The sequence below is a fragment of the Ammodytes marinus genome (genome assembly GCF_949987685.1).
Source record: "Ammodytes marinus genome assembly, contig: scaffold_203, whole genome shotgun sequence".
Classification (NCBI taxonomy): domain Eukaryota; kingdom Metazoa; phylum Chordata; class Actinopteri; order Uranoscopiformes; family Ammodytidae; genus Ammodytes; species Ammodytes marinus.
The window spans coordinates 20,001-45,000 of NW_027648547.1; the positions used below are offsets into that span (position 1 = coordinate 20,001).

Sequence of the window (25,000 nt, forward strand, 5' to 3'; positions counted from 1 at the left end):
TACCGAACAAGTGGATGTCAAGTTTTTGAATGTGGGATGTTCGGTTGGGAGTTATAGACCAAAAGGCAAAAAAATTGCAGAGAAAGATGCTCAAGTGGATAAGGAGATGTATACTTTTTGTGTTTTTGGCGCCCCCTTTTGGCGACATTTTCCAATTTTTTTTGAGGATGTTCATTAGGACAGTACGACCATATTTCTAAAATATTGTCTTGATACGATGTATAGTTTTGGATTTATGATCACTTACGTACAAGGTAATACAAGGAAGCTAATCGGCAAATCTTTAAAGCGCTACCGTTTGATCTTCCGATGGTCGTAGAAAAATTATTTGACCAACTTTTGCTCGTGGGAGTCGGTAGAGCTTAATGCTTTTGGTTTCGTCCAAATCGGGCAAAAACTGTAGGAGGAGTATGTTTTGGTGACTGACACAGTTTTTGCGATGTAGCGAAAAATCTATATATACGCAAATGGGCGTGGCCTATCTCAAAAGATGCAGCTGACTTGTGGGCATCTGTGGATATAAAGTGTTTGACTGTCGGACTTTCGGTGCGGAAGTTATAGCCCCAAACGCGTTTTCCTTTGTTGTAGCGCCACCTAGTGGCCGGGATGTCTGAATTTTTTCGTCTGTGTACCAGGCACGGACCTGGATCTAGTCATGCAAGTGGCATGTCCCAACCCTTTTCGGTTTGGGCTGCAGCACCATTTTAAATAAAAAGAAGAAGAAATGTTCCATATGGAAAAATTGAATCTTTAAAGTGCTAGCGTTTGGTCTTCCGATGGTCGTAGAAAAATTATTTGACCAACTTTTGCTTGTAGGAGTCGGTAGAGCATAATGCTTTTGGTTTGGTCCAAATCGGGCGAAAACTGTAGGAGGAGTATGTTTTGGTGACTGACACAGTTTTTGCGATGTAGCGAAAAATCAATATATACGCAAATGGGCGTGGCCTATCTCAAAAGATTCAGCTGACTTGTGGGCATCTGTGGATATAAAGTTTTTGACTGTCGGACTTTCGGTGTGGAAGTTATACACGTTTTCCTTATTTTGTAGCGCCACCTAGTGGCCGGCATGTCTGAATTTTTTTGTCTGCGTACCAGGCACGGACCTGGATAAGCCCTGCAAGTGGCATGTCCCAACCCTTTACGGTTTGGGCTGCAGCACCACTTTTACGTAAGGAATAAGCCGAAGAATAATCCCTACAAGAACAATAGGGTTCCCTGCCCAGCAGGGCTATGGAACCGCCGCGTTGCTCTGCAAAACGCGGTCCCGGGCCCTTCTCGGGCTTGGCCCCCTAATAAGACAGTTAAAGGGTCACTGTGTAGTTTCAGAGGAGGGGGGTTTGTTTACATTCACACAAGGTAGGTACATCAAAATTCATTCTTCGCATCTGCCCTCTCAAGTTCCCACACTCCAGAGGGGGTCCTCACACAGCGTCAGACAGACAGATAGACAGACAGACAGACAGACAGACAGACAGACAGACAGACAGACAGACACACTCGCCCCTGGAGCAGTTTGGGGTTAAGTGTCTTGCTCTCTTGAACCAGAGACCTCATGGTTACTGGGAGGAGGAACCAGAGACCTCATGGTTACTGGGAGGAGGAACCAGAGACCTCATGGTTACTGGAAGGAGGAACCAGAGACCTCATGGTTACTGGGAGGAGGAACCAGAGACCTCATGGTTACTGGAAGGAGGAACCAGAGACCTCATGGTTACTGGGAGGAAGAACCAGAGACCTCATGGGTACCTGTCTGTACTGTGTGTGTGCTCTGAAAACAAATCCAGTGTTAATACTGATAGTAATCTTGGCTCTGTAAACTGGTATGTAAACAAAGTGTAGCCGATGTAATCAAAGGAGCCACATGCCAGTTTACAGAGCCTAGGCCATAGGCTGTGTATTAACACTGGATTTTTTTTTTTACATTCACTGATTTTGACAAAAAGTGATTGTTTCTCCTGAGGCGCCTACTGTTTATTTGATACAATTAAAGCCCTACTTCACCGGTGGGAATATGAAGGTGTATTGAATTCTGAGATCCTATGTAGTATAAATGTGCAAACAAAATTGAAATTGGTTCATCCTAGCCTGAGAAAAGGCAGAAAGAGTGTTTTATGGACTGTGACATCACAGAAAGAGAAATGTAGGGTTAGACAGTGAGACCATAAAACACTCTTTCTGCCTTTTCTCAGACTAGGATGAACCGATTTCAATTTTTTTTGCACATTTATACTACATAGGATCTCAGAGTTCAATACACCTTCATATTTCCACCGGTGAAGTAGGTCTTTAATGGTTTTTTTAATTTCTTTTTAAACACAGGACCTAAGTCTTGTCTTTATTGATTTACTTCAAACATGTAGGCAATACAAACGAAGTTAAAATAGTAGTGGATGAAAGAGAAAATGACATCATTAACAACGCTGGTACAGAAACACACACACACACACACACACACACACACACACACACACACACACATAGACACACACACACACACACACACACACACACACACATGCAAATACACACTTTCCACATACTCGAAAGGAGGTAGGAGGAGGAAGTAAAACATACATAGAGTGTGTGTGTGTGTGTGTGCGTGTGCGTGTGCGTGTGCGTGTGCGTGTGCGTGTGTGTGTGTGTGTGTCGCCCGTTCGCCTCACCTGTGATGATGACAGTCTTGCCGGCCACCGCTGCGTTGCCTTTACATTTGGATCGTTTGAAGAGAGTTTGAGTGAGGAAGACATACCCGCCCAACACCACACCGGCTAACACTAGCAGGTAACACATGGTTTAGCCTAACACACACCTGTCTGTCTGTCTGTCTGTCTCTCTGTACGCCTGTCTCTCTGTCTGCCTGCCTGTCTGCCTGCCTGCCTGCCTGTGTGTCTGTGTATCTGTCTGTCTGTCTGTGTGTCTTCGCTACCTGAGAATCACTGACGGCGTGGCTCATGCGCTGAGGTTTTTAACAGACACACACGCTCGCTCACCCCCCACACACAAACACACACACTCTTTCTTTCTCTCTCTCTCTCTCACACACACACACACACACACGCACACACCTGTCGGGCCGGTTCTTAAGTCACAGTACACTTAAATTCTAGTCGGACCGGTTGGTTCGTCTTTGTCTAAACAGATTTGTTTAAACAGAAACTCAAGAAGCTGTTTGACTTTTCACCCACTGAAGTGATTTTCTTCTTCGTGTTATTTGAGTTTTAAACTAAAGGCAATCGGCTTCATTTTGTGTCTGTTGTGGCCGCCAGTTACCTTTTGTTTACAACATTATGACACTACTTATGACCAGTGGCGTTTTCTCCCGGAGGCCAAGGGAAGCCAGGCTTCCCTGTTTTTTAGGCTGTAGTTGTCATCCAATAAAAACATTTATATTAACAGTTTCGGTAATCTTTGGTGCTGTGTTGCTGTCATTTCTTCCCCATTTCTCTCCTCACGTTGAGCATTTCACAATGCGCGAAACAGCGCCCCTTTACATTTAGATTCTGAAGACGCGGCGAAACACGACACTGCACACTGTATGTCTGCGAGGAAGCCAAGGGAAGCCAGCTCGCGCTGGCTTCCCTTGGTAAAAAAAATAAAAAGAATTGACCAATCAGGTGAGGACACTGCCCTCCTGTGATTGGTCAGGAGGGTGTCAGGAGGGTGCCAAGGGAAGCCACTCGGCCTTTGGCTTCACACCAATCAAATCAAAGCATCATTATCAACGTCACTGAAATTCAACAACAATAACAATAGCGGGAGATTAGCATGTTTGCATTGTTATCATATTAGCAAGAACAGTTATGGAGGGTGGAGATTTTGAGTATTTAGTAACAAATTATTTTACCAAACTGCCAATTGAGAAGCCATTAAAAATCAAATCTGACGGCAGGCCAATGCGTGTGGAGAGAAAGAAAGTTTATCGCACTTTCAGTGAGGAGAACTATGTCCTCACCGAGTGGCTAGCTGGTAGCGGCAAACTTCAGCTAATGGCCTTCCTCTACAAATAGTGAGTAAAATACACACCTTCTCCCGGCGCGGGTTAACTGTTCCCTTAACTGTCTGTGTAGCTATGTGTGTTGTGTTTTGTGTTATTTTATTGCTAATTGTGCCTTGATTGCCTGGATTAAGTTGCATTGGTAGGCCTACTGTATATCCACTGAAGTTGTTCTGGGTTGTCTTAAGTAGGCTATAGTGTTGTAATGAATATTTGGCTTAAACGAAAAGGATGTCTCGAAAGTGTGTATGTTAAGCACCTACAACTGATTGTGTGAGTCGTGTCTCACGTGAACGTGAAACTTAAAATAGCCTAAAACGTCCCCTAATTATATATTGTGAATGAATTCGAATCTGCATTGGGCATTAAGCGGCTAGTTGTGCATTCCGGTCGGAGTGGGGGGGGGGGTGCATTTATAATAAAATGTATAATTTAATAAGACGATAAGGAGGTGTGTGAGTGAGAGAGAGAGTGAGAGTGAGTGAGTGAGTGAGTGAGAGAGAGAGAGAGAGAGAGAGAGAGAGAGAGAGAGAGAGAGCGAGAGCGAACGAGCGGTGTCGGACAGATTACAGGCGTGTAAGTCCTGGTAAAGTGACCAGGCGCTATAATAGCTCTTGTAGTTACATTAAATACAAGCTGCGACGTAGCCTACCCTTTTCTGTCCCCCACCTTCCAATAAACATGTAGATTAAAGGTGTTGTCTCACTTGGCTTCCTCAAAAAAAATCCCCACGCCACGCCACTGCTTATGACATCTATTGCAGCATGTCCGTCCTGGGAGAGGGATCCCTTACTCTGTCCACTCTCCCTGAGATTTCTCAATTTTTTTTAATCCCGGTAAAGGGTTTTTACTGGGAGTTTTTTTTCATCCGAGCTAACGGTTTAAGGGCAGATAGATAGATAGATAGATAGATAGATAGATAGATAGATAGATAGAATAAATTAATAAATACATTGAATGGTTTTCTGTCATGGCGTCTTCGTGCTAAGTTTGTGTGTGTGTGTGTGTGTGTGTGTGTGTGTGTGTGTGTGTGTGTGTGTGTGTGTGTGTGTGTGTGTGTGTGTGTGTGTGTGTGTGTGTGTGTGTGTGTGTGTGTGTGTGTGTGTGTGTGTGTGTGTGTGTGTGTGTGTGTGTGTGTGTGTGTGTGTGTGTGTTTGTGTGTGTGTAAGATAGGATGGATAGATAGATAGATAGATAGATAGATAGATAGATAGATAGATAGATAGATAGATATATGGTGTCATACTGTATGAAATGTAAAGCCCACTGAGGCGAATGTCTATTTGTGATATTGGGCTATAGGCCTACAGATAAAACTGATTTGATTTGAACATTTCACTGTTAGTTACAGGGGATGCGTCGTGTTGGACTCGCACTCGCATGTCTCCGTTCTTCAATGAATCACAAAGTCTTGCTTCTTCGTTTACCTTGATTTATTTTCCTTTTTTCACAGAACATTTAATTTTACTTTAACGTGAGTGTTATGTAGTAACTGCCTGTCACCCCTAGAGGGCGCCACTCTTCTATGTATGGTGTGAGTTCGTTCAGAGTTACAGTGTAGGCTACTGTTGAAACTCGAAAAATTTGAATATCGTGCAAAAGTTCATTTATTTCAGTAATTCAACTTGAAAGGTGAAACTAATATATCATATAGACTCATTACATGCAAAGTGAGATATCTCAAGCCTTTATTTGTTATAATTTTGATTATTATAGCTAACAGCTTATGAAAACCCCAAATTCAAAATCTCAGAAATTTTGAATATTATATGAAATCAATAAAGAAGGGATTTTAAATACAGGAATGTCGGCCCCTCTATAAAGTATAATCATCCATATGTACTCAGTAGGCTACTTGGTTTGGGCACCTTTTGAATGAATTCTTGCCTAAATTCCAATTCATTTTCCATGATATTCTAATAATAAGTGTATCATGGCCAGAGCAGAAATTTACCCTGCGTTCCAATCCCCATACTTCCCTACTATTTAGTACGCCAGAAAAAGATTTAGGATGTCCCAATACATGCACGTCAATTGTAGTATGCTGAAAATACATAAATGCCCCACTAACTCCAATAACATTTTGGATTATTCGTCTTTATTCTTGACATTTCTCGACATAATAAAAAAAAAACTTCCTTATCTGATTTTTTTTCTCTCCTGTGGCCCTAAAACTCTTCTGTACTTTAGTATGTAGTGTAGTAAAAAGACTAAAACTCTTCTGTACTTTAGTATGTAGTGTAGTAAAAAGAAAAAAATATGAGATTTGGAACGCAGGGTTAACTTAACTTTTAGGCTAATGGTGTCATCTAATCAATTGGTTACTCTTGATTATTGTCTGTCACAGCTTTACAAAGGCCCGGATAGAGAGGATAGGAAGGATAGAAGAGGCTAGGAAGGATAGAGAGGCTAGGAAGGATAGAAGAGGATAGGAAGGATAGAAGAGGATAGGAAGGATAGAGAGGCTAGGAAGGGTAGAGAGGCTAGGAAGGATAGAGAGGCTAGGAAGGATAGAGAGGATAGGAAGGATAGAGAGGCTAGGAATGATAGAAGAGGATAGGAAGGATAGAAGAGGATAGGAAGGATAGAGAGAGGATAGGAAGGGTAGAGAGGCTAGGAAGGGTAGAGAGGCTAGGAAGGATAGAAGAGGCTAGGAAGGATAGAAGAGGATAGGAAGGATAGAAGAGGATAGGAAGGATAGAAGAGGCAAGGAAGGATAGAAGAGGCTAGGAAGGATAGAAGAGGATAGGAAGGGTAGAAGAGGCTAGGAAGGATAGAGAGAGGCTAGGAAGGATAGAAGAGGATAGGAAGGATAGAGAGGATAGGAAGGGTAGAAGAGGCTAGGAAGGATAGAGAGAGGCTAGGAAGGATAGAAGAGGATAGGAAGGATAGAAGAGGATAGGAAGGATAGAAGAGGATAGGAAGGATAGAAGAGGCTAGGAAGGGTAGAGAGGCTAGGAAGGATAGAAGAGGATAGGAAGGGTAGAGAGGCTAGGAAGGGTAGAAGAGGCTAGGAAGGATAGAGAGGCTAGGAAGGATAGAAGAGGATAGGAAGGATAGAAGAGGATAGGAAGGATAGAGAGGCTAGGAAGGATAGAGAGGCTAGGAAGGATAGAGAGGCTAGGAAGGATAGAGAGGCTAGGAAGGATAGAGAGGATAGGAAGGATAGAAGAGGATAGGAAGGGTAGAGAGGCTAGGAAGGGTAGAGAGGCTAGGAAGGATAGAAGAGGCTAGGAAGGATAGAGAGGCTAGGAAGGATAGAGAGGCTAGGAAGGATAGAAGAGGATAGGAAGGATAGAAGAGGCTAGGAAGGATAGAAGAGGATAGGAAGGATAGAAGAGGATAGGAAGGGTAGAGAGGCTAGGAAGGGTAGAGAGGCTAGGAAGGATAGAAGAGGATAGGAAGGATAGAAGAGGATAGGAAGGATAGAGAGGCTAGGAAGGATAGAGAGAGGCTAGGAAGGGTAGAAGAGGCTAGGAAGGATAGAAGAGGATAGGAAGGATAGAGAGGCTAGGAAGGATAGAAGAGGATAGGAAGGATAGAAGAGGCTAGGAAGGGTAGAAGAGGCTAGGAAGGATAGAGAGAGGCTAGGAAGGATAGAAGAGGATAGGAAGGATAGAAGAGGATAGGAAGGGTAGAGAGGCTAGGAAGGATAGAAGAGGCTAGGAAGGATAGAAGAGGATAGGAAGGATAGAGAGGCTAGGAAGGATAGAGAGGCTAGGAAGGGTAGAAGAGGATAGGAAGGATAGAGAGGCTAGGAAGGATAGAGAGGCTAGGAAGGGTAGAGAGGCTAGGAAGGATAGAGAGGATGTGGTCACACGAGGAGATATGTGGGATAATGTCCGCAGCCTTGGGGAGAAATACATCCTCTCAGAGCAGAGAAGTGACTGAATGAATTTGCTGTTTACAAGGATGGAATAGAATGATACAACTTCATCATCTGACTAAACCCATGATGTCTTAGCAACAACAAACCAGTACATGTGACGCACGTAAAATAGATTTTTATTTAATTTTTTTTAATCTTTATTTGTAACCAACAACATTTACAAATACCAAAAATCACATTCATGTTCATGCATTTACATGAATTACTACATGGATGGATGGATGGATAGATAGATAGATAGATAGATAGATAGATAGATAGATAGATAGATAGATAGATAGATAGATAGATAGATAGATAGATAGATAGATAGATAGATAGATAGATAGATAGATAGATAGAATCCAGTAGCAACATAAGCTGAACAAAATTAGTTTTACTCAAAATCGTCTTTTAGTTTTTTTAAATGAAGGGGAAATATTAGTAAAATTATTCTGGAATTATACATTTAAATTTATATATTTTTGTTTGTTTTAGGACAGTCACTCAGTCACTCAGTCACTCAGTCACTCACTCACTCACTCACTCACTCACTCACTCACACACACACACACACACTCACTCACTCACTCACTCAGTCACTCAGTCACTCAGTCACTCACTCACTCACTCACTCACTCACTCACTCACTCACTCACTCACTCACTCACTCACTCACACACTCACTCACACACACACACACACACATATTAACTTAGGACAGTCCACAGAAAGTCTCGCTGAGTTCCCAAAGCTTCTTGGCGGTAGCGTCGTCCTTTGCCTTGGCCTCTATGTCTGTCACAGGGGCACACTTGTTGAAATAAGCCCCGCTAAGGTGCTCGATTCCTGGCTGTAGCGCGCAGTGCAACGTGGTCTGAGCTCCAGACTCCGCATCCGTACTGAAGAAGGCAAATATGAGTCCATTAAAGATCTTCCAAATGCCGAAGGAACGTCCAATCTCGGTCCTGATGACTCCTGAAAACAGAAGGGGAACAAAATATTATTAAAGGGACAATGTGTAACATTTTAAGTAATGTATTAGCTAAAATCAATATCCTCATTCATAAATATGTCCTCATTGGTGTAAAATCACCTCTGCCAATAATCTAAATTATCCTCCTGAGCGGAGAATTACAAATTATTAATATTACATTTTGTACATTGAGCGGGTAAGTCTTATGGAGGAATCCATGTTTTTGGAATGTCATCAGGTGCATTGTTTAAAATTTAGAATTGTTCTTGTCCTTGAAGGCCACTGTAGCTTCTGTTATTATTCTAAAGGGTTGGGGTTACCCATGGAGCGTTGCATTCTAGAACTTTCTTGATGATGTCATATTACACAATGTCCCTTTAACAACTTTTACTGGCACATTTAAATTTAGTTTATTAACTTTTTTACTTTCTATTCTATTTTTCTTTTTAAGATATTTTTTTTTTGGCATTTTTATGCTTTATTGATAGTGTAGAGACAGAGTTGAAATGGGGCAGAGAGGGGAGTGACATGCAGAGAACGACCGCGGGCTGGAATCGAACCCAGGTCCGCTGCTGGCCGAGGCCCATGGGGGGGACGCCCTACCAACTGAGCTCCCATAAATTTAAAATTTTCTAACAAAACATTTCATTGACATATATTGAAGACCATTTAAGTAAAAATGCGCTCGTGGTACAGTGGTTAGAGCGCCCTCTAGAGGCTCAGGCCTTGCAGCTCTCTGCATGTCATCCTCTGTTTGCCACATTTCAACTCTCTCTCTCCAAAATCTTTCTAAATAAAGAAAAAATACCAAAAAATTATCTTAAAAAAAATAAAATGGACTGACCCGGGTGTAGGCTGTAGCAGGTGACGTCGGTGCCCTGGAGTCTCTTGGCGAGTTCGTGTGTGAACAGGACATTGCAGAGTTTGCTGTGTGAGTATCTCTTTAAGAGCTCGATGTCGTTGGTGCCCTGAGCCAGCTCCCTGTGTGTGGTCAGGCAGCCGAAATCCACCGTACCCATCCTGCAACGGTGACACTCGAAACATTAGAATAAAATAAAATAAAATAAAATAAAATAAAATAAAATAAAATAAAATAAAATAAAATAAAATAAAATAAAATAAAATAAAATAAAATAAAATAAAATAAAATAAAATAAAATAAAATAAAATAAAATAAAATAAAATAAAATAAAATAAAATAAAATAAAATAAAATAAAATAAAATAAAATAAAATAAAATAAAATAAAATAAAATAAAATAAAATAAAATAAAATATCTTTATTCTTGTCATTGTAATTAAGTGCATTTCTTGTTCAGTGCAAAAACATCACATTGAGGTAGTACGTTATGCATAGATAATTAAATAAAACTAAATTAAAATGTTATAAAAATAGTCATAAATATCGTGCAAAAGTTCATTTATTTCAGTAATTCAACTTAAAAACGTGAAAATTATATATTATACAGACTCATTACATGCAAAGTGAGATACGTCAAGCCTTTATTTGTTATAATTTTGATTATTATGGCTAACAGCTTGTGAAAAAAATCAATAAAAAAAGGGATTTTAAATACAGAAAATGTCGGCCCACTATAAAGTATAATCATCCATATGTACTCAGGACTTGGTTTGGGCCCCTTTTGCATGAATTCTTGCCTCAATTACAATTCATTTTCCGTGATAATAGTAATATGAGTTTTACTTGTAGGCCATCGATGCCACATTCACCACGCGACTGGGACCGCTGGCCTTCAATCTATCCAGTAGCAACACCGTCAGTAAGAAATGGCCCAAATGGTTCACGCCGAAAATCATCCCGAAGCCGTCCTCTGTTTTCCCCTTGATCACCAAACCTGAAGACAGACAGAAATAAATGGTTAAGATACATTTTAGATATTTTTTTTATTTGGGGCGCTCCGGTGGCGTAGTGGTGGCGTAGTGGATAGAGCGCGTACCATTATTGGCTCCAGCCTTCGTTGCAGTGGTCGCAGGTTCGAATCCAACCCGTGGACCTTTACTGCACGTCATCACTGTCTTGATTGTTTGTTTGTTTTGTTTTGTTGTTTTGTTTTTTCCACAATGTCTTGTTTTTAATGATTTTAGGATGATTTTATGCTCTGTAAGGTGACCTTCGGTGCCTTGAAAGGCGCCTATAAATTAAATGTATTATTATTATTATTATTATTATTATTATTATTATTATTATTATTATTATTATTATTATTATTATCCCCCCTCTCTCAACAAGATACATTTGAAATATAATTTAAAAAAAATTATTTAAAGCTATAGTGCATAACTTTTTCATATAAGTGAATGTCGGTTACATTCAGGCCATTGGAAAATCAGTCTGACACAGAGTTGATTAAGCCTATTATCAGCTCCACAAAACTCTCTCTGTATTTCTCAGTATGGCAGCGTTTCTTTTTTTGAAAAACCCTCTAAAAGCATATCTCGTGAGGACTCTATATATAATTTGTTATGTGAGCAGAGAGAGAGAGAAATGTGAGTGAGTTAGTGTGTGTGTGTGTGTGTAATATGTGTGTGAGAGTGAGTGAGTGAGACAGAGAGCGAGAGAGCGACAGAGAGTGAGAGTGTAACTTGAAGTTTTGAGTTACTAAAAAGAGAGTGAGTGAGTGAGTGACGGAGTGAGTGAGTGAGTGAGTGAGTGAGTGAGTGAGTGAGTGAGTGTGTGTGTCTGTGTGTCTGTGAGTGTGTGTCTGTCTGTCTGTCTGTCTGTCTGTCTGTCTGTCTGTCTGTCTGTCTGTCTGTCTGTCTGTCTGTCTATGTACCAGCGTTGTTGATGAGTAGATCCAGTCTGGACTCTGTCTGCAGAAACTCATTAGCGAAGGAGCGCACAGACTTGAGACTCGCCAAGTCCAGCTGCATGAATATCACCTGACTGCTACCTGTCTCCTGAACACACACATACACACACACACACACGCACACGCACACACACACACACACACACACACACACACACACACACACACACACACACACACACACACACACACACACACACACACAATAATTTAATAAAAACTCCATAAACTGCCCCTGATTTAGAGGAATAAGCAATTCATTTAATATGAATATTGAAATTGCATATAAGTGTGTATCATCTAAAAATAAACGTTGACGTTGCTGAAGACAACAGTTGAGACTTTGACACTCCTAACTTTTTTTCTCGTGCATCTTACATGTTGTTTTGTATTGTATCTTGTTCAGCACTTTGGTCAACTGATGTTGTTTTTAAATGTGCTATAGAAATACATTTGACTTTGAAAATTAGAGAAAAAAAACATAGAAAATCCATCTTTACCTTGACTATTTCCAACATGGCGTCCTCCCCTCTCTTTCTGTCTCTACACGCCAGAATGACTCTCGCTCCTCTCCGCACCAAATCCAGTGCCGTGGTTTTGCCGATGCCCGTGTTCGCGCCTGGTGATAAAAAAACATGAGTCACAAACAACTGAAATATCTCAACAACTATTTGATGAATTGCTGGGACTGTTTTTGTACAGATATGATATGCCCTTATATTGTAGCCTGGCAACGCTCGCCTACTACTTCCGCTCAATTTTAATTTCCCTTCAGTAGTCAGTCTGGGTGTGCGGTATATTCTTAGGTTTTCTCCGGACAGATTTCTGCCGGTCCAATCAGCGAACAGAAGGAGTGGCTCAGAAGCCGGCGCATGACATGGTTGGTTGGCAGATCCAGAGTGGCACTGGGCAGATCCAATAGTTTTAAACTTCAACAACAGACACCCGCCTTCAAGTGAGTTAACGTTTGTCAATTGAGCGATTCCAGACCTTCTGTACAAATGAAATGAAGTACGATGGTCTGGTAGAACCAGGCTAAATGAAGTACGATGGTCTGGTAGGACCAGGCTAAATGAAGTACGATGGTCTGGTAGAACCAGGCTAAATGAAGTACGATGGTCTGGTAGGACCAGGCTACTTATATTGTAGGCTACAATTTAAATATCTTATGTTTACTGCACATTGCACATATTGTCAATAATGTTCCTCATATCATATTGCACATTTCAACTTATACCGTTTGGTTTTGCCTTAAAGGGACACTGTGTAACATTTTAAGTCATTTATTAGCTAAAATCAATATCCTCATTCATAAATATGTCCTCATTGGTATACAATCACCTCTGCCAATAATCTGAATTATCCTCCTGAGCGGAGAATTACAAATATTAATATTGCATTTTGTCCATTGAGCAGGCAAGTCTTATGGAGGCATCCATGTTTTTGGAATGTCATCAGGTGCATTGTTTATAATTTAGAATTGTTCTTGTCCTTGAAGGCCACTGTAGCTTCTGTTATTATTTTAAAGGGTTGGGGTTACCCAGGGAGCGTTGCATTCTAGAACTTTGTAGAACTTTCTTGATGATGTCACATTACACACTGCACCTTTAAACCTTTTGCACTATTTAGAATATATGTATTAAAGGTGCAGTGTGTAATATGACATCATCAAGAAAGTTCTACAAAGTTCTAGAATGCAACGCTCCCTGGGTAACCCCACCCCTTTAGAATAATAACAGAAGCTACAGTGGCCTTCAAGGACAAGAACAATTCTAAATTTTAAACAATGCACCTGATGACATTCCAACTATGACACTTTCAAGATGGCGGCACTAGGCCTTGGTCCAAAATATGCAGAAATATGGACATATGTGAGACCCTTTCTAAGGGAAAAAATAATAATTCTAAAAATGTTTTTCAGCTATTATGCACTACATTAAATGTACTTATGGATATTATAATTACTTTCTACAAAATCTGCTAGGAAATAAACCCCAAAATTCTACACACTGCAGCTTTAATTGTAAATATTACTTATCTTATTTGATCATTTTCTACTTATCGCACTGTGTGTCGGAAAGAAACGTAGGCCTCGATTCCTCTGTAGCCTATTTTTTCGAACATATTGCAGAAATTGACAATATAGTTGAATTGACTTGAAATGTTACTCTTGAGAGGTCAACTTCCTTCTCTCTGCATACACTTATATACAGATACACTAACCCTGCATTCCAATACCCATACTATATACTATTTAGTATGCCAGAAAAAGATTTAGGATGTCGCAATACATGCACGTCAATTGTAGTATGCTGAAAATACATAAATGCCTCGGTAACTCAAATTGCATTTTGCAGTATTCATCTTTATTCTTGACATTTCTCGACATAGTGGAAAAAAATCTTCCTTTTCTGATTTTTTTTTCTCTCATGTCTGTGGCCCTAAAACTCTTCTGTACTTTAGTATGTAGTGTAGTAAAAAGACTAAAACTCTTCTGTACTTTAGTATTTAGTGTAGGAAAAAAAGAAAAAGTATGTGATTTGGAACGCAGGGTAAAAGAAAACCAAGTATGTGACCACCTTTGACCTCTATTATTGTCTTGTGTCACTTGTGCATTTGTCTTTCTCTGTTACCTGCCTACAGGGACAACACATGGAAACTAGCACTTCTGCTATGATCTGGCATTTTTACAGAAAAAAACTCATGATTTTTACACGTATGCACACGTGAAAATCAGGTGGAATCATGAGAAAGATGTGTTTGTACATGTAGAAACGTGCTTTCTCTGTACGGTTAAATGTCCTTAGGCCCAAGTTGCAGTTATGTAGCTCCTTTTAAAAAAAAAAATTAAATTTTTTATTAATTTTTTTATTATTATTTCTTTCTTTCATGTGTATTTGTACATATCTGTATCCTATTATGTTTTGTATGACGTATTTTGATCTTTTTCATACCCGGAGACACCTGGGGCCTATTGCATAAAAGTGGAATAAAGACAAGCCAAGCCAGGATAACCGAAATCTCCTAGGTTAATCCCTTATCCTAGTTTTATGCAATAGGCCCCTGTTCTTTATGTGTGTTTGTTATTTAAAAAAATAGAAAACCCAATAAATAAATAAAAAAATAAATAAAAAAAATAAAGTTTTATGAATCTTGAATCTTTATGATAGGCCTTCAATACAGTAACAACATAAAAACATGGTCATTGATAGTATATAACATGCATCAGTCTAGAGCAGGGCCAGGGGCAATTTCAAATAAATACATAAAAAATAGAGCATAGGCCTAACTGAATAGATTTAGCACCTTCCTTTTTTTTATTTATCATAGCTGGTTTTGATGTACTGTTCAGTTTTCCTAACCAAAAGCAATAATGAAGGTTTAGAGTTACTAAATGTGGCTTTGTGAATATTATATTGTTATGTAGCTCCTTGGCGTGTAGCCTACATAAATAGTAGTGTAGCCTACATAAATAGTATATATAAGTAGTGTATCCTACATAAATAGTATATATAAGTAGTGCAGCCTACATAAATAGTATATAGAAGTAGTGCAGCCTACATAAATAGTATATACTGTATAAGTAGTGTAGCCTACATAAATAGTATATATATAAGTAGTGTGTAGCCTACAGTGTAAAATGACGTAAGACCGTCAGCTGTGTGTGGAACCTGGAACTCACCGGTAACGATGGCAGTTTTCCCGTGAAGCTTTGCGTCGCTTTTACATTTCGGCTCTCTGATCAAAGTCACGCGGAGAAGAAAATAAAGTCCGAGCAGCGCCGCTCCGATCGCCAGCAGAAGCTCGTGCATCATTCTGACTCCAAACGGTGCGCTCCAAACAGGCTATGAGTTAAAGACGGGGAATGACCTGCAAAAACACGGCTATCAAGAGAGTGCAGCTCGTTGAACCTCTGACCGTGTGTGTGTGTGTGTGTGTGTGTGTGTGTGTGTGAGAGAGAGAGAGGGAGAAGGAGAGAGAGATAGTGAGTGTGTGTGTGTGTGTGTGTGTGTGTGTGTGAGACTGAGAGAGAGGGAGAAGGAGAGAGAGATTGTGTGTGTGTGTGTGTGTGTGTGTGTGTGAGAGAGAGGGAGAAGGAGAGAGATAGTGTGTGTGTGTGTGTGAGAGAGAGAGAGAGGGAGAAGGAGTGTGTGTGTGTGTGTGTGTGTGTGTGTGTGTGTGTGTGTGTGTGTGTGTGTGTGTGTGTGTGTGTGTGTGTGTGTGTGTGTGTGTGTGTGTGTGTGTGTGATAGTGAGAGAGAGAGGGTGTGTGTTTGAGAGAGAGCTTGTGAGAGTGTGTGATAGCCCCTTTTACACAGCCAGATAGTGTGTGTGTGTGAGGGAGAGAGAGAGTGTCTGGTTGTGTGTGTGAGAGAGAGAGAGAGTGTGTGTGTGTGTGTGTGTGTGTGTGTGTGTGTGTGTGTGTGTGTGTGTGTGTGTGTGTGTGTGTGTGTGTGTGTGTGTGCGCACATTTATATAACATCTTATCAGCCTAATAACAGGAGCCCCACACCCCTTTCCGCCCTTTAACTCTTTCTCCAGCTCAACGTGTATGAACTGTTTCAGCCTCTTGCGCAATAACAGACGATCACATTACGTCACACGCGGATGAATACTTTAACTGCAGCGCCATCTGCCGGCTAGAGAGAGAAAGAGAGAGAGAGAGTGTGTGTGTGTGTGTGTGTGTGTGTGTGTGTGTGTGTGTGTGTGTGTGTGTGTGTGTGTGTGTGTGTGTGTGTGTGTGTGTGTGTGTGTGTGAGAGAGAGAGAGAGTTAGTTCTGTTATAACTGAGAAGAAAGACTTTAATTTATTAAACTAAACTTGTTTGTATTGTTCTTGTTCTTGTTTTTTTTTTTAAAGTTAAAACCAATAAATATATTGATAAAAAAAATAATAATAAAAAAATTCTCTATGGATGACATGACAATCATAATTGGACTGTGAACCCCCTCTCCCATTGCCCCCAAGAACTCCTAGTCCAAGACTAAAAACTCCGAACCAATAATTATATATATATATTATATTATATTATATTGTATTATATTATATTCAATACTCAGCCTGCACACCAAAATGCCTTAAAGGAATACTTCACCCATACGGAACCGGCGTTCTATCATTATAAAATCACTATTATAATATAATGAATGAGGTTTTTCTTTCCTCAGTCTTCCCTCAGTCTTCCCTTGGCCCAGCTGTCCTGTTCATCCTGACCCTTACTGTGATGTCACAAGAAGGAAAATGTAGAGTTAGACAGACTGAGACCATAAAACACTCTTTCTGCCTTTTCTCAGGCTAGGATGATCCGATTTCTAAAATGTTTGCACATTTATACTACATAGGATCTCAGAGTTCAATACACCTTCATATTCCCACCGGTGAAGTAGGACTTTAAACTGTAGATCCAGTTGACTGCATATTGCACATATTGTAAATATCGTTCATCACATGGCACATTTCAATTTAACTTAAATACTTTTTACTTTCTATTCTATTTTATACATACTGTTTTATATCGTACAAAAAATTCCTTGCACGGGGAGCGCCTTTAGCTCAGTTGGTAGGGCGTCCCCCCCATGGGCCTCGGCCAGCAGCAGACCCGGGTTCGATTCCCGCCCGCGGTCGTTCTCTGCATGTCACTCCCCTCTCTGCCCCATTTCACCTCTGTCTCTCTGCACTGTCAAATAAAGCATAAAAATGCCCAAAAAATGTCTTAAAAAAAAAAAATCAGCTATTATGCACTAAATTAAATTTACTTATGGATATTATAATTACTTTCTACAAAATCTGCTAGGAAATAAAACCCAAAATTCTACACACTGCAGGTTTAATCTACTGCTCTATATTTTTCGTTCCTATTGCACCGTGGGTCAGAGATAAACACCATTTCGATTGAGAGAGAAGAGTGTAGAATACAGCTTCAATGATATTTAAAGGTGCTCCAAGGAACTTTTAAATATTTCTGAAACAGTCTGATTTTTCCTCTGATGATCATAAATTACATGTAACAGCAAACGAGACCATCAGTGTAAAGAATGCTATTTTTATAAAGTTTTTCTTTATGCCTTTGTCATGGGGATACGCTCACCCAGGAAACAACAGCTGGCGTAGTAAAAACACTACCGCTTTTGTCCAAAGGGGGGCGCTAGAATTAACACACACTGAATGTTCCTCGGAGCACCTATAAGGTATAATATGTATGTAGAAAAAAATAACACACAAGAAATGAACACACATCACAAATGCATTAATGAATTTTAAACATTTTATTCAACACTTACTTTACTGCCCATTCTTGGACAGTTTATATTTTGATTGTTTGGCAATAGGAAAACATGTAACATTGGCTTTTTTTTGGATAAATCAGGCTTGAAATGGTGTGTGTGTAACAGAGAATGTGTGTGTGTGTGGGGGGGCGTGTGTGTGTGTGTGTGCGTGCATTAGGCCCCAAAATGACTTAATCTTCCCTTGTACAGTGTTTTTTTCTGCTCAAAAGGTGGAGTCAGTGATTCTGGAGAACGCTTGTTCTTGTAAAAATCAGTGAATATCTCCTCATGATCCACTACCTGTCTGTACTGTGTGTGTTTCTTTGTTTATATTCCCTTTACCAGTTTACAGAGCCTAGGCTGTGTATTAACATCAGATTTCTCACAGTACAGACAGACAGAGGTGCAGATCATGAGGAGATATTCACTGATTTCGCCCAAAAAAACTGATTTCGACAACAAGAATGACTGACTTCACCTTTTAAACTCCAGTGTCCATTCTATATATATTTTCTCCTTTAAACTCTTCCAGAAGTTCGGGACATCTTCTGTTTGATAACATACGCTTTGTTTACACACTAGTTTACAGAGCCTAGGCTGCGTATTAACATCAGATTTCTTTCAGTGCACACACAGTATATGGACAGGTAAGTTGGCAGATCATGAGGAGATATTCCTTTAAACTCTTCCAGAAGTTAATACATTTCACAAGGTAGAAAGCTGCAGCTCAATTTACCTAACAAGTGGATGTCAAGTTTTTGAATGTGCGATGTTTGGTTGGGGAGTTATGAGCAAAAGCAGATTGTCAACCTCTCCACTGTAAAGACACTTTTTTTTTAATTTTCACGCCAATACACTTGGCGAAAACAGGAAGAACTGTGAAAAACTATGGTTGCGTTCCGAATCGCATACTCTTTCTTTTTTCTATTCTACATACTACATCCGACGATAAAAATAATCTAGTTAGGATGCAGTAGGCATACTATTGGGACATACTTTTACTCTCTTATGTCATCATAACATTGCGCCTTGATCTTGCCTCTTGCTTTTATATCCGTCGCATCCCCGTTTGTTTTCATATGGAGGCTTCGTCGATGTGACGTCACTTCACGTGCGCACTGGATTGTGGGTCAGAATCGCCCAAATAGGATGCACTTTTCAACACTAACAATCTTGGCCGCATGAAGTAGGACATCCGGGTACTTCTAACCATCCTAAATCTGGCCACAAGAATCGGGCCATCCTAAATCTTTTTTTCTACGTACTATATAGTAGAAAGTATGCGATTCGGAACGCAACCTAAATTTTCTTAATAAGTCCACATAGGAATTTCTTAGCCATAGAGATATTAACTGATTGCTTACTGACTCCTCCCTTATTTTCTCCTTTAACTCTTCCAGAAGTTGGGGTTTTGTGCCAGCCTGCGTTGGAAGTTCTCGTACCACTTGAGCACACAGCCCGACGGTATGAAGGTCTCGCTGGGGGCGGGCGTCATCTGGGCTTGAGTCACGGCGAAGGACGACGCAAAGTTATAGAGAGAGTCCAACATCTTCTGAGTGAACTGGAGGAAGGAATCCACACTGGAGACGGCCGCGCTGGAGACAGGGGTCTGCTGGACCAGCTGGTCTAAGGGCTCCACCGATACTCCCACCTGCAAGGACATCACGGAAAGTATTATCATTTTTTTAAAGATTTTTTTTTTGTGCATTTTCAAGCTTTATTAGACAGTACAGAGTTGAAATGGGGAGACAGAGAGAGAGAGGGGGGGGGGGGATGACCTGCAGTAAAGGTCCACGGGTCGGATTTGAACCCGCGACCACTGCAACGAAGGCCGGAGCCAATATAGTACTCGCTCTATCCACTATGGCACCAGAGCGCCCAAAAGTACTTTATTTTTTAATAATATTTTTTGAGCATTTTTTTTGATTTATCAGTCAGTTTTGTAGAGACAGAGATGAAATGTGTCAGAGAGGGGAATGACATGCAGAGAACGACCCGGGCTGGATTCTAACCCGGGTCTGCTGTGAAGAGGACTGACAGACAGACAGACAGACAGAGAGGGGAATGACATGCAGAAAACGACCCGGGCTGGATTCTAACCCGGGTCTGCTGTGAAGAGGACAGACAGACAGACAGACAGACAGAGAGGGGAATGACATGCAGAGAACGACCCGGGCTGGATTCTAACCCGGGTCTGCTGTGAAGAGGACTGAGACTCTATGGAGTGTTTCAAATTAAGTATAAGTATTTAGTTAATGTATTTAAGTCAATAAATCAAGTATCGGACTGTACTTTAGTTACTCCAATTTAGGTGGAGTCAGTGATTCTGGAGAACGCTTGTTGTCAAAATCAGTGAATATCTCCTCATGATCCGCTACCTAGTCTCTGTTAATGGACAAAAACCTGTTCCTAAGGAGGCGCTCTTGGTGCAGTGGTCAGAGCGTACCCCCCCGGCCCCAGGCCCTGCAGCAGACCCGGGTTAGAATCCAGCCCGGGTCGTTCTCTGCATGTCTTCCCCTCTTTGCTCCACTTGGGGCGGCAGTGGCGAAGTGGGTAGGGCGTTCGCCTCTGGTGTGCAGGGTCGGAGGTTCGATCCCCCGTCTCCCCGCCACATGTCGAAGTGTCCCTGGGCAAGACACTGAACCCCAAATTGCTCCCGATAGTTAGCTTAGTTAGCTTAGCACCCTAGTGCTAAACCTACCCTGCGTGGTAGCTGCTGCTATCGGTGTATGAATGTGTGTGTGACTGGGTGAATGTGTACAAAAAACAATGTAAAGCGCTTTGGGTCTGTGATAAACGGAGATATAGCGCTATACAAGTCCATTTACCATTTACCCACTTCAACTAAAAAAAAAACGTTAAAAAAATTAAGGCCCAATTGTTTACTTTACAACCCAGTTTACAGAGCCTCGGCTGTATATTAACACTGGATTTGTATTTCAGCTCACACAGAGTACAGACAGGTAGCGGATTGTGAGGGGAGATATTCACTGATTTTGACAGAGTGATTTTGACAACAAGCGTTCTCCAGAAATCACTGACTACACCTTTTTAAGGAAAAGAACAAATACACAGACAAAAATGTTCTATAGTAAATACAACATTTCAGCGGTGCCTACCTGAGCCATAGAAGGCGACCCCCCATTAGAGGCCAGTCCAAAGGGGTGCGCCCCCCCGGCCCCCTCCCCCCCGGCCTTCAGTCCGCTGATCCTGAAGATGGCACTCGGTTTGTCGTTAGTGATGAAACCAAGCAGCTGCCACACCGGGACACCACCTGACAGAGACACACAGACAGACAGACAGACAGACAGACAGACAGACAGACAGAGAGAGAGACAGACAGAGAGACAGACAGACAGACAGAGAGACAGACAGAGAGACAGAGAGACAGACAGACAGACAGACAGACAGACAGAGAGACAGACAGACAGACAGACAGACAGACAGACAGACAGACAGACAAGGGTTAACTTCTCAATACGTAAAGCTATAGTGTGTAACTTTTTCATATGAATTAATGTTGGTTACATTCAAGACATCTGGGACACAGAGAAAGATGTTTTGAATGTTTGTTTTTAGAGCATCTATGTATGTCACTGTTTTCCGGCCTATGAAATGAAATGAAAAGTAAAAGTAAACATCTTAGAAATCGGATCATCCTAGCCTGAGAAAAGGCAGAAAGAGTTTTATGGTCTCACTGTCTAACCCTACATTTTACTAGTGTGACATCACACATGGGAAAATGTAGGGTTAGGATTAACAGGACAGCTGGGGCCAAGGGAAGATTGAGGGAAGAAAAACCTCATTCATTATATTATAATAGTGATTTATTAATGATAGAACGCCGGTCCAGTATTGGTGAAGTACACACACACACACACACACACACACACACAGAGACACAAACACACAGAGACACAAACACACACACACACACACACACACACACACACACACTTACCTGGGTCGGGGAAGGAGAAGTATACGGCGCCGCCCATGCCCGGTGGGAACGGGACCGTCCCGAGCATAAACACGACCACGTGGTTGACCGTCTCATAGTCCGACAGCTGAAACACGAACTTATCACCGGACACCTGTACGGCGTCAGTCTGGACCAGCCGCCCCGCCACCAGGCACCCAAACATACCGAATATTACCGTGAAAAAGTCAAACAAAACAATGATAATCCACACAGGTTAAGGTGTGTGTGTGGACAGCCGTTAGCTCAATGTTAGTCCGCCGTGCAGTAAACAGTCCTTAACTTGTCTTGTGTGTATGTGTGTGTGTGTGTGTGTATATCACTGTGTGTTTGGGTGAGAGAGTTAGTGTGTGTGTGTGTGTGTGAGAGAGAGAGCTAAATGTGTCCTTATTAGTCACTGTTTACAAATTTGAAAGTAAAAAAAAAAGAAAGACAGGCGTCAGTTGGAGTTGGGTTGAACAGCCGTTAGCTCAGTGCTAGCCCGCCGTTCAGTAAACAGTCCCTTAGCTTAGTCTTTAGGCTTCTTAACGACCGATTTTTTAGTCCAGATTCGTAGTGTAACTTCAGTAGGAGTTGTTGGGCCCGTTAAAACCGGAGACAAGACTCCCGGTACCGCCCGGTGAAGCCGCCGCACTGTCCGGTAGAAACTTCTAGTTCATGGTAGATTCGCTGCTCCACCGTCGACTGTCTGTCCTGTAAACGTGTTTCAGTGTTGTGTTTGTGGGCGATCGATTATTTGGGGATTGACTTGTTTATGAGAACGGAGCTGAAAAATTTAACTTCACATTAATGGTCGCAGGATTTAATTCTCTAGCTGTTTTGCTACATATCTTCTGCTACATAGAGTAAGGAAAATAAATGCCTAATCACATTGTGCATCAAACGTCTGTATACCCTTTGAATATCGTACAGTAAAAAATAAAATAAAAAATAAAATAAACTAACTCGGTGTGTTTTATTTTGAAAAACTACCTCCGTGTGTCCTGCCTCTTTTGGCGCATGCGCAGTGTGTCTCGGTCAGTAGTCTGCTGTGGTCGTGGGCTGATCAGCTGTTTTCTAACATTAAACAAACATCCACACAAACGGAACTAAACTTTTAATTTTTTTGGACCAACGTTTGTTATCTCCGGATTAACGGCTCTAACGGACACTAACGGTAAACTCTCCCGCTATTTTTAACCTTTTACCGGCTTCTCTTCAAGCTAACCCGGTTAGCTTCCCGATGCTAACTAGTGATTAAATCATAAAGAGTGATTTTTTTCAGTTTATTGTTTTTTTACCGGGTTAAATAGACAGTTTGAGCCGTTATTAGACGTTAATACACGTTGCCTTCTTTAGTTTGTGGGTGACTGTTGAATAAGAGACTGTTTAAGTGTTGTTATAGCCTACTTAATTTAAAGTTAGTAGGAGTAGGGCAGCAACTTTGCATGGTGGGAATTATTAATGGGAGTATTGGGAATCATGGAGGAATATTCCCATTAATGTATATGCCCCCTTAATCCCCATAAATTCCCTTTTCATTGATATATTACCGTTATTCAATATTTAAGAGCGTTATTGTCATTCTAAACATACATCACAACCGTGCCATGCAACATTGAATAGCTTTGTGTTTCTTTAGGGCAGTTACATAAGCAAACAGAGCAGTAAAAAGTAAGGCTATTAAAATAAAAAGGCAGTTGTGAATACTTATGATAGCGTTTATACCTACATAAAGGCGAATACATATCGTTAGCCTTATACACTCTACATCTATTCTACATCTACATCTACTTTTCGTTAGCCTAATAGCATAATTGCCTAAGTCATATTTTAAGGGTTATAGAGTAGGGTAAAGTAGATGTAAAGTAGAGTAGATGTAGAATAGAGTAGATGTAAAAGTAGAGTAGTGTAAATATGATTTAGGCAATTATGCTATGAGGCTAACGATATCTAAATAGACATTGAAGAGAGAAAGACAATATCACAACAAGGACCTCATGGAAAAAAACATCTGCATTTTAGCCATTTTAGCTTCAAATTGTCTGGTGCATGTGATGGTGTCTGTCAAGGATATAAGGGCAAAGTGACATAGGCTATGGAGAAGAATTTTGAAGAAAATAAAGAAATAAAAAGCAATTTAATGTGACGATGCAGATTTTGCTTTGATTCGAAATCCATCAATCGTTCAGAGCCAGCACAGGGTATTACATAAATAACCTTCACACGCACACACACACACACGCACACACAATAACACACACACACACACACGCACACACAATAACACACACACACACACACGCACACACAATAACACACACACGCACACACGCACACACAATAACACACACACTCACTCACACACACACACACACACACACACACTCACTCACACACAATAACACACACACTCACTCACACACACACACACACACAATAACACACACACTCACTCACACACACACACACACACACACACACACAATAACACACACACTCACTCACACACACACACACACACACACACACACAATAACACACACACACACACACACACACACACACACACACACAATAACACACACACACACACACACACACACACAATAACACACACACACACACACACACACACACACAATAACACACACACACACACACACACACACACTCTGCAGTGGTGTGTCTTGAGGACATTTCCTCCATTAATCTTTCAGGCTCTGCAGTGAACTGTCTGTTTGAAGCAGACTGAGTCTTCTCCTCAAATAATGAGGTTATTTCTAGACTTTCTTACTATTTTTTTAGCTGTGTGTGTGTGTGTGTGTGTGTGTGTGTGTGTGTGTGTGTGTTACTGTGTCTCATTATGTGTGTGTGTGTGTGTGTCTGAGTGACTGTGTGTGTGTGTGTGTGTGTGTGTGTGTGTAACTGTTTGTGTTACTGCATGCGTCTATGTGTGTGTGTGTGTGTGTGTGTGTGTGTGTGTGTGTGTGTGTGTGTGTGTGTGTGTGTGTGTTCCTCTCAGTGTGTGTGTGTGTAACTGGAGGAGGCAGAGAGTTGTGCTGCTGAATCATTCATGAGTTCCCCTCTCTTCTATCCGTCTGATTCGCTC

At 41.1% G+C, this 25,000-nt stretch overlaps 3 protein-coding genes across 4 annotated transcripts in view; 1 reads left to right on the top strand and 2 right to left on the bottom strand.

Annotated features, from left to right (window-relative positions):
* Positions 1–15,985, bottom strand: part of LOC307270385 (retinol dehydrogenase 11-like) — a 28,601-nt gene extending 12,616 nt beyond the window's left edge. Inside the window, exons 1-5 of the mRNA XM_080054271.1 lie at positions 15,348–15,985; positions 12,166–12,284; positions 11,630–11,753; positions 10,540–10,690; positions 9,680–9,855 (exon numbers count right to left, since the gene is read on the bottom strand). Of these exons, the coding sequence (XP_079910397.1) occupies positions 9,680–9,855; positions 10,540–10,690; positions 11,630–11,753; positions 12,166–12,284; positions 15,348–15,480 (703 nt within the window). The 5' untranslated portion in view covers positions 15,481–15,985. The remainder of the gene's footprint in view (positions 1–9,679; positions 9,856–10,539; positions 10,691–11,629; positions 11,754–12,165; positions 12,285–15,347) is intronic.
* Positions 15,986–17,967: 1,982 nt separating this feature from the next.
* Positions 17,968–22,583, bottom strand: hikeshi (heat shock protein nuclear import factor hikeshi). Of its 2 annotated transcripts, XM_080054270.1 has the most exons (4): positions 21,892–22,583; positions 21,050–21,204; positions 19,323–19,581; positions 17,968–18,453 (listed from the first exon to the last, which is right to left on the bottom strand). In XM_080054270.1, the coding sequence occupies exons 1-4, from the start codon at positions 22,073–22,075 to the stop codon at positions 18,449–18,451; spliced, it is 603 nt and encodes a 200-aa protein (XP_079910396.1). In that variant the 5' UTR covers positions 22,076–22,583; the 3' UTR covers positions 17,968–18,448. The 2 variants fall into 2 exon arrangements, with proteins under 2 accessions (XP_079910396.1, XP_079910395.1); XM_080054269.1 differs by having other exon boundaries at positions 17,968–19,581.
* A 368-nt stretch (positions 22,584–22,951) lies between these two features.
* Positions 22,952–25,000, top strand: part of LOC307270386 (HEAT repeat-containing protein 5A-like) — a gene marked incomplete at its 3' end in the record, with an annotated part of 23,860 nt that continues 21,811 nt past the window's right edge. Inside the window, exon 1 of the mRNA XM_080054272.1 lies at positions 22,952–23,065. The remainder of the gene's footprint in view (positions 23,066–25,000) is intronic.

Bases quoted from the DNA above. Each gene is read 5' to 3' on its own strand.
- hikeshi (XM_080054270.1), bottom strand. From the start codon at position 22,075: ATGTTTGGGTGCCTGGTGGCGGGGCGGCTGGTCCAGACTGACGCCGTA. The intron at 21,205-21,891 runs GTAAGTGTGTGT...TGTCTCTGTCAG, and splicing joins CTTCTCCTTCCCCGACCCAG to GTGGTGTCCCGGTGTGGCAG. The intron at 19,582-21,049 runs GTAGGCACCGCT...ATGTCCTTGCAG, and splicing joins GGTCGCCTTCTATGGCTCAG to GTGGGAGTATCGGTGGAGCC.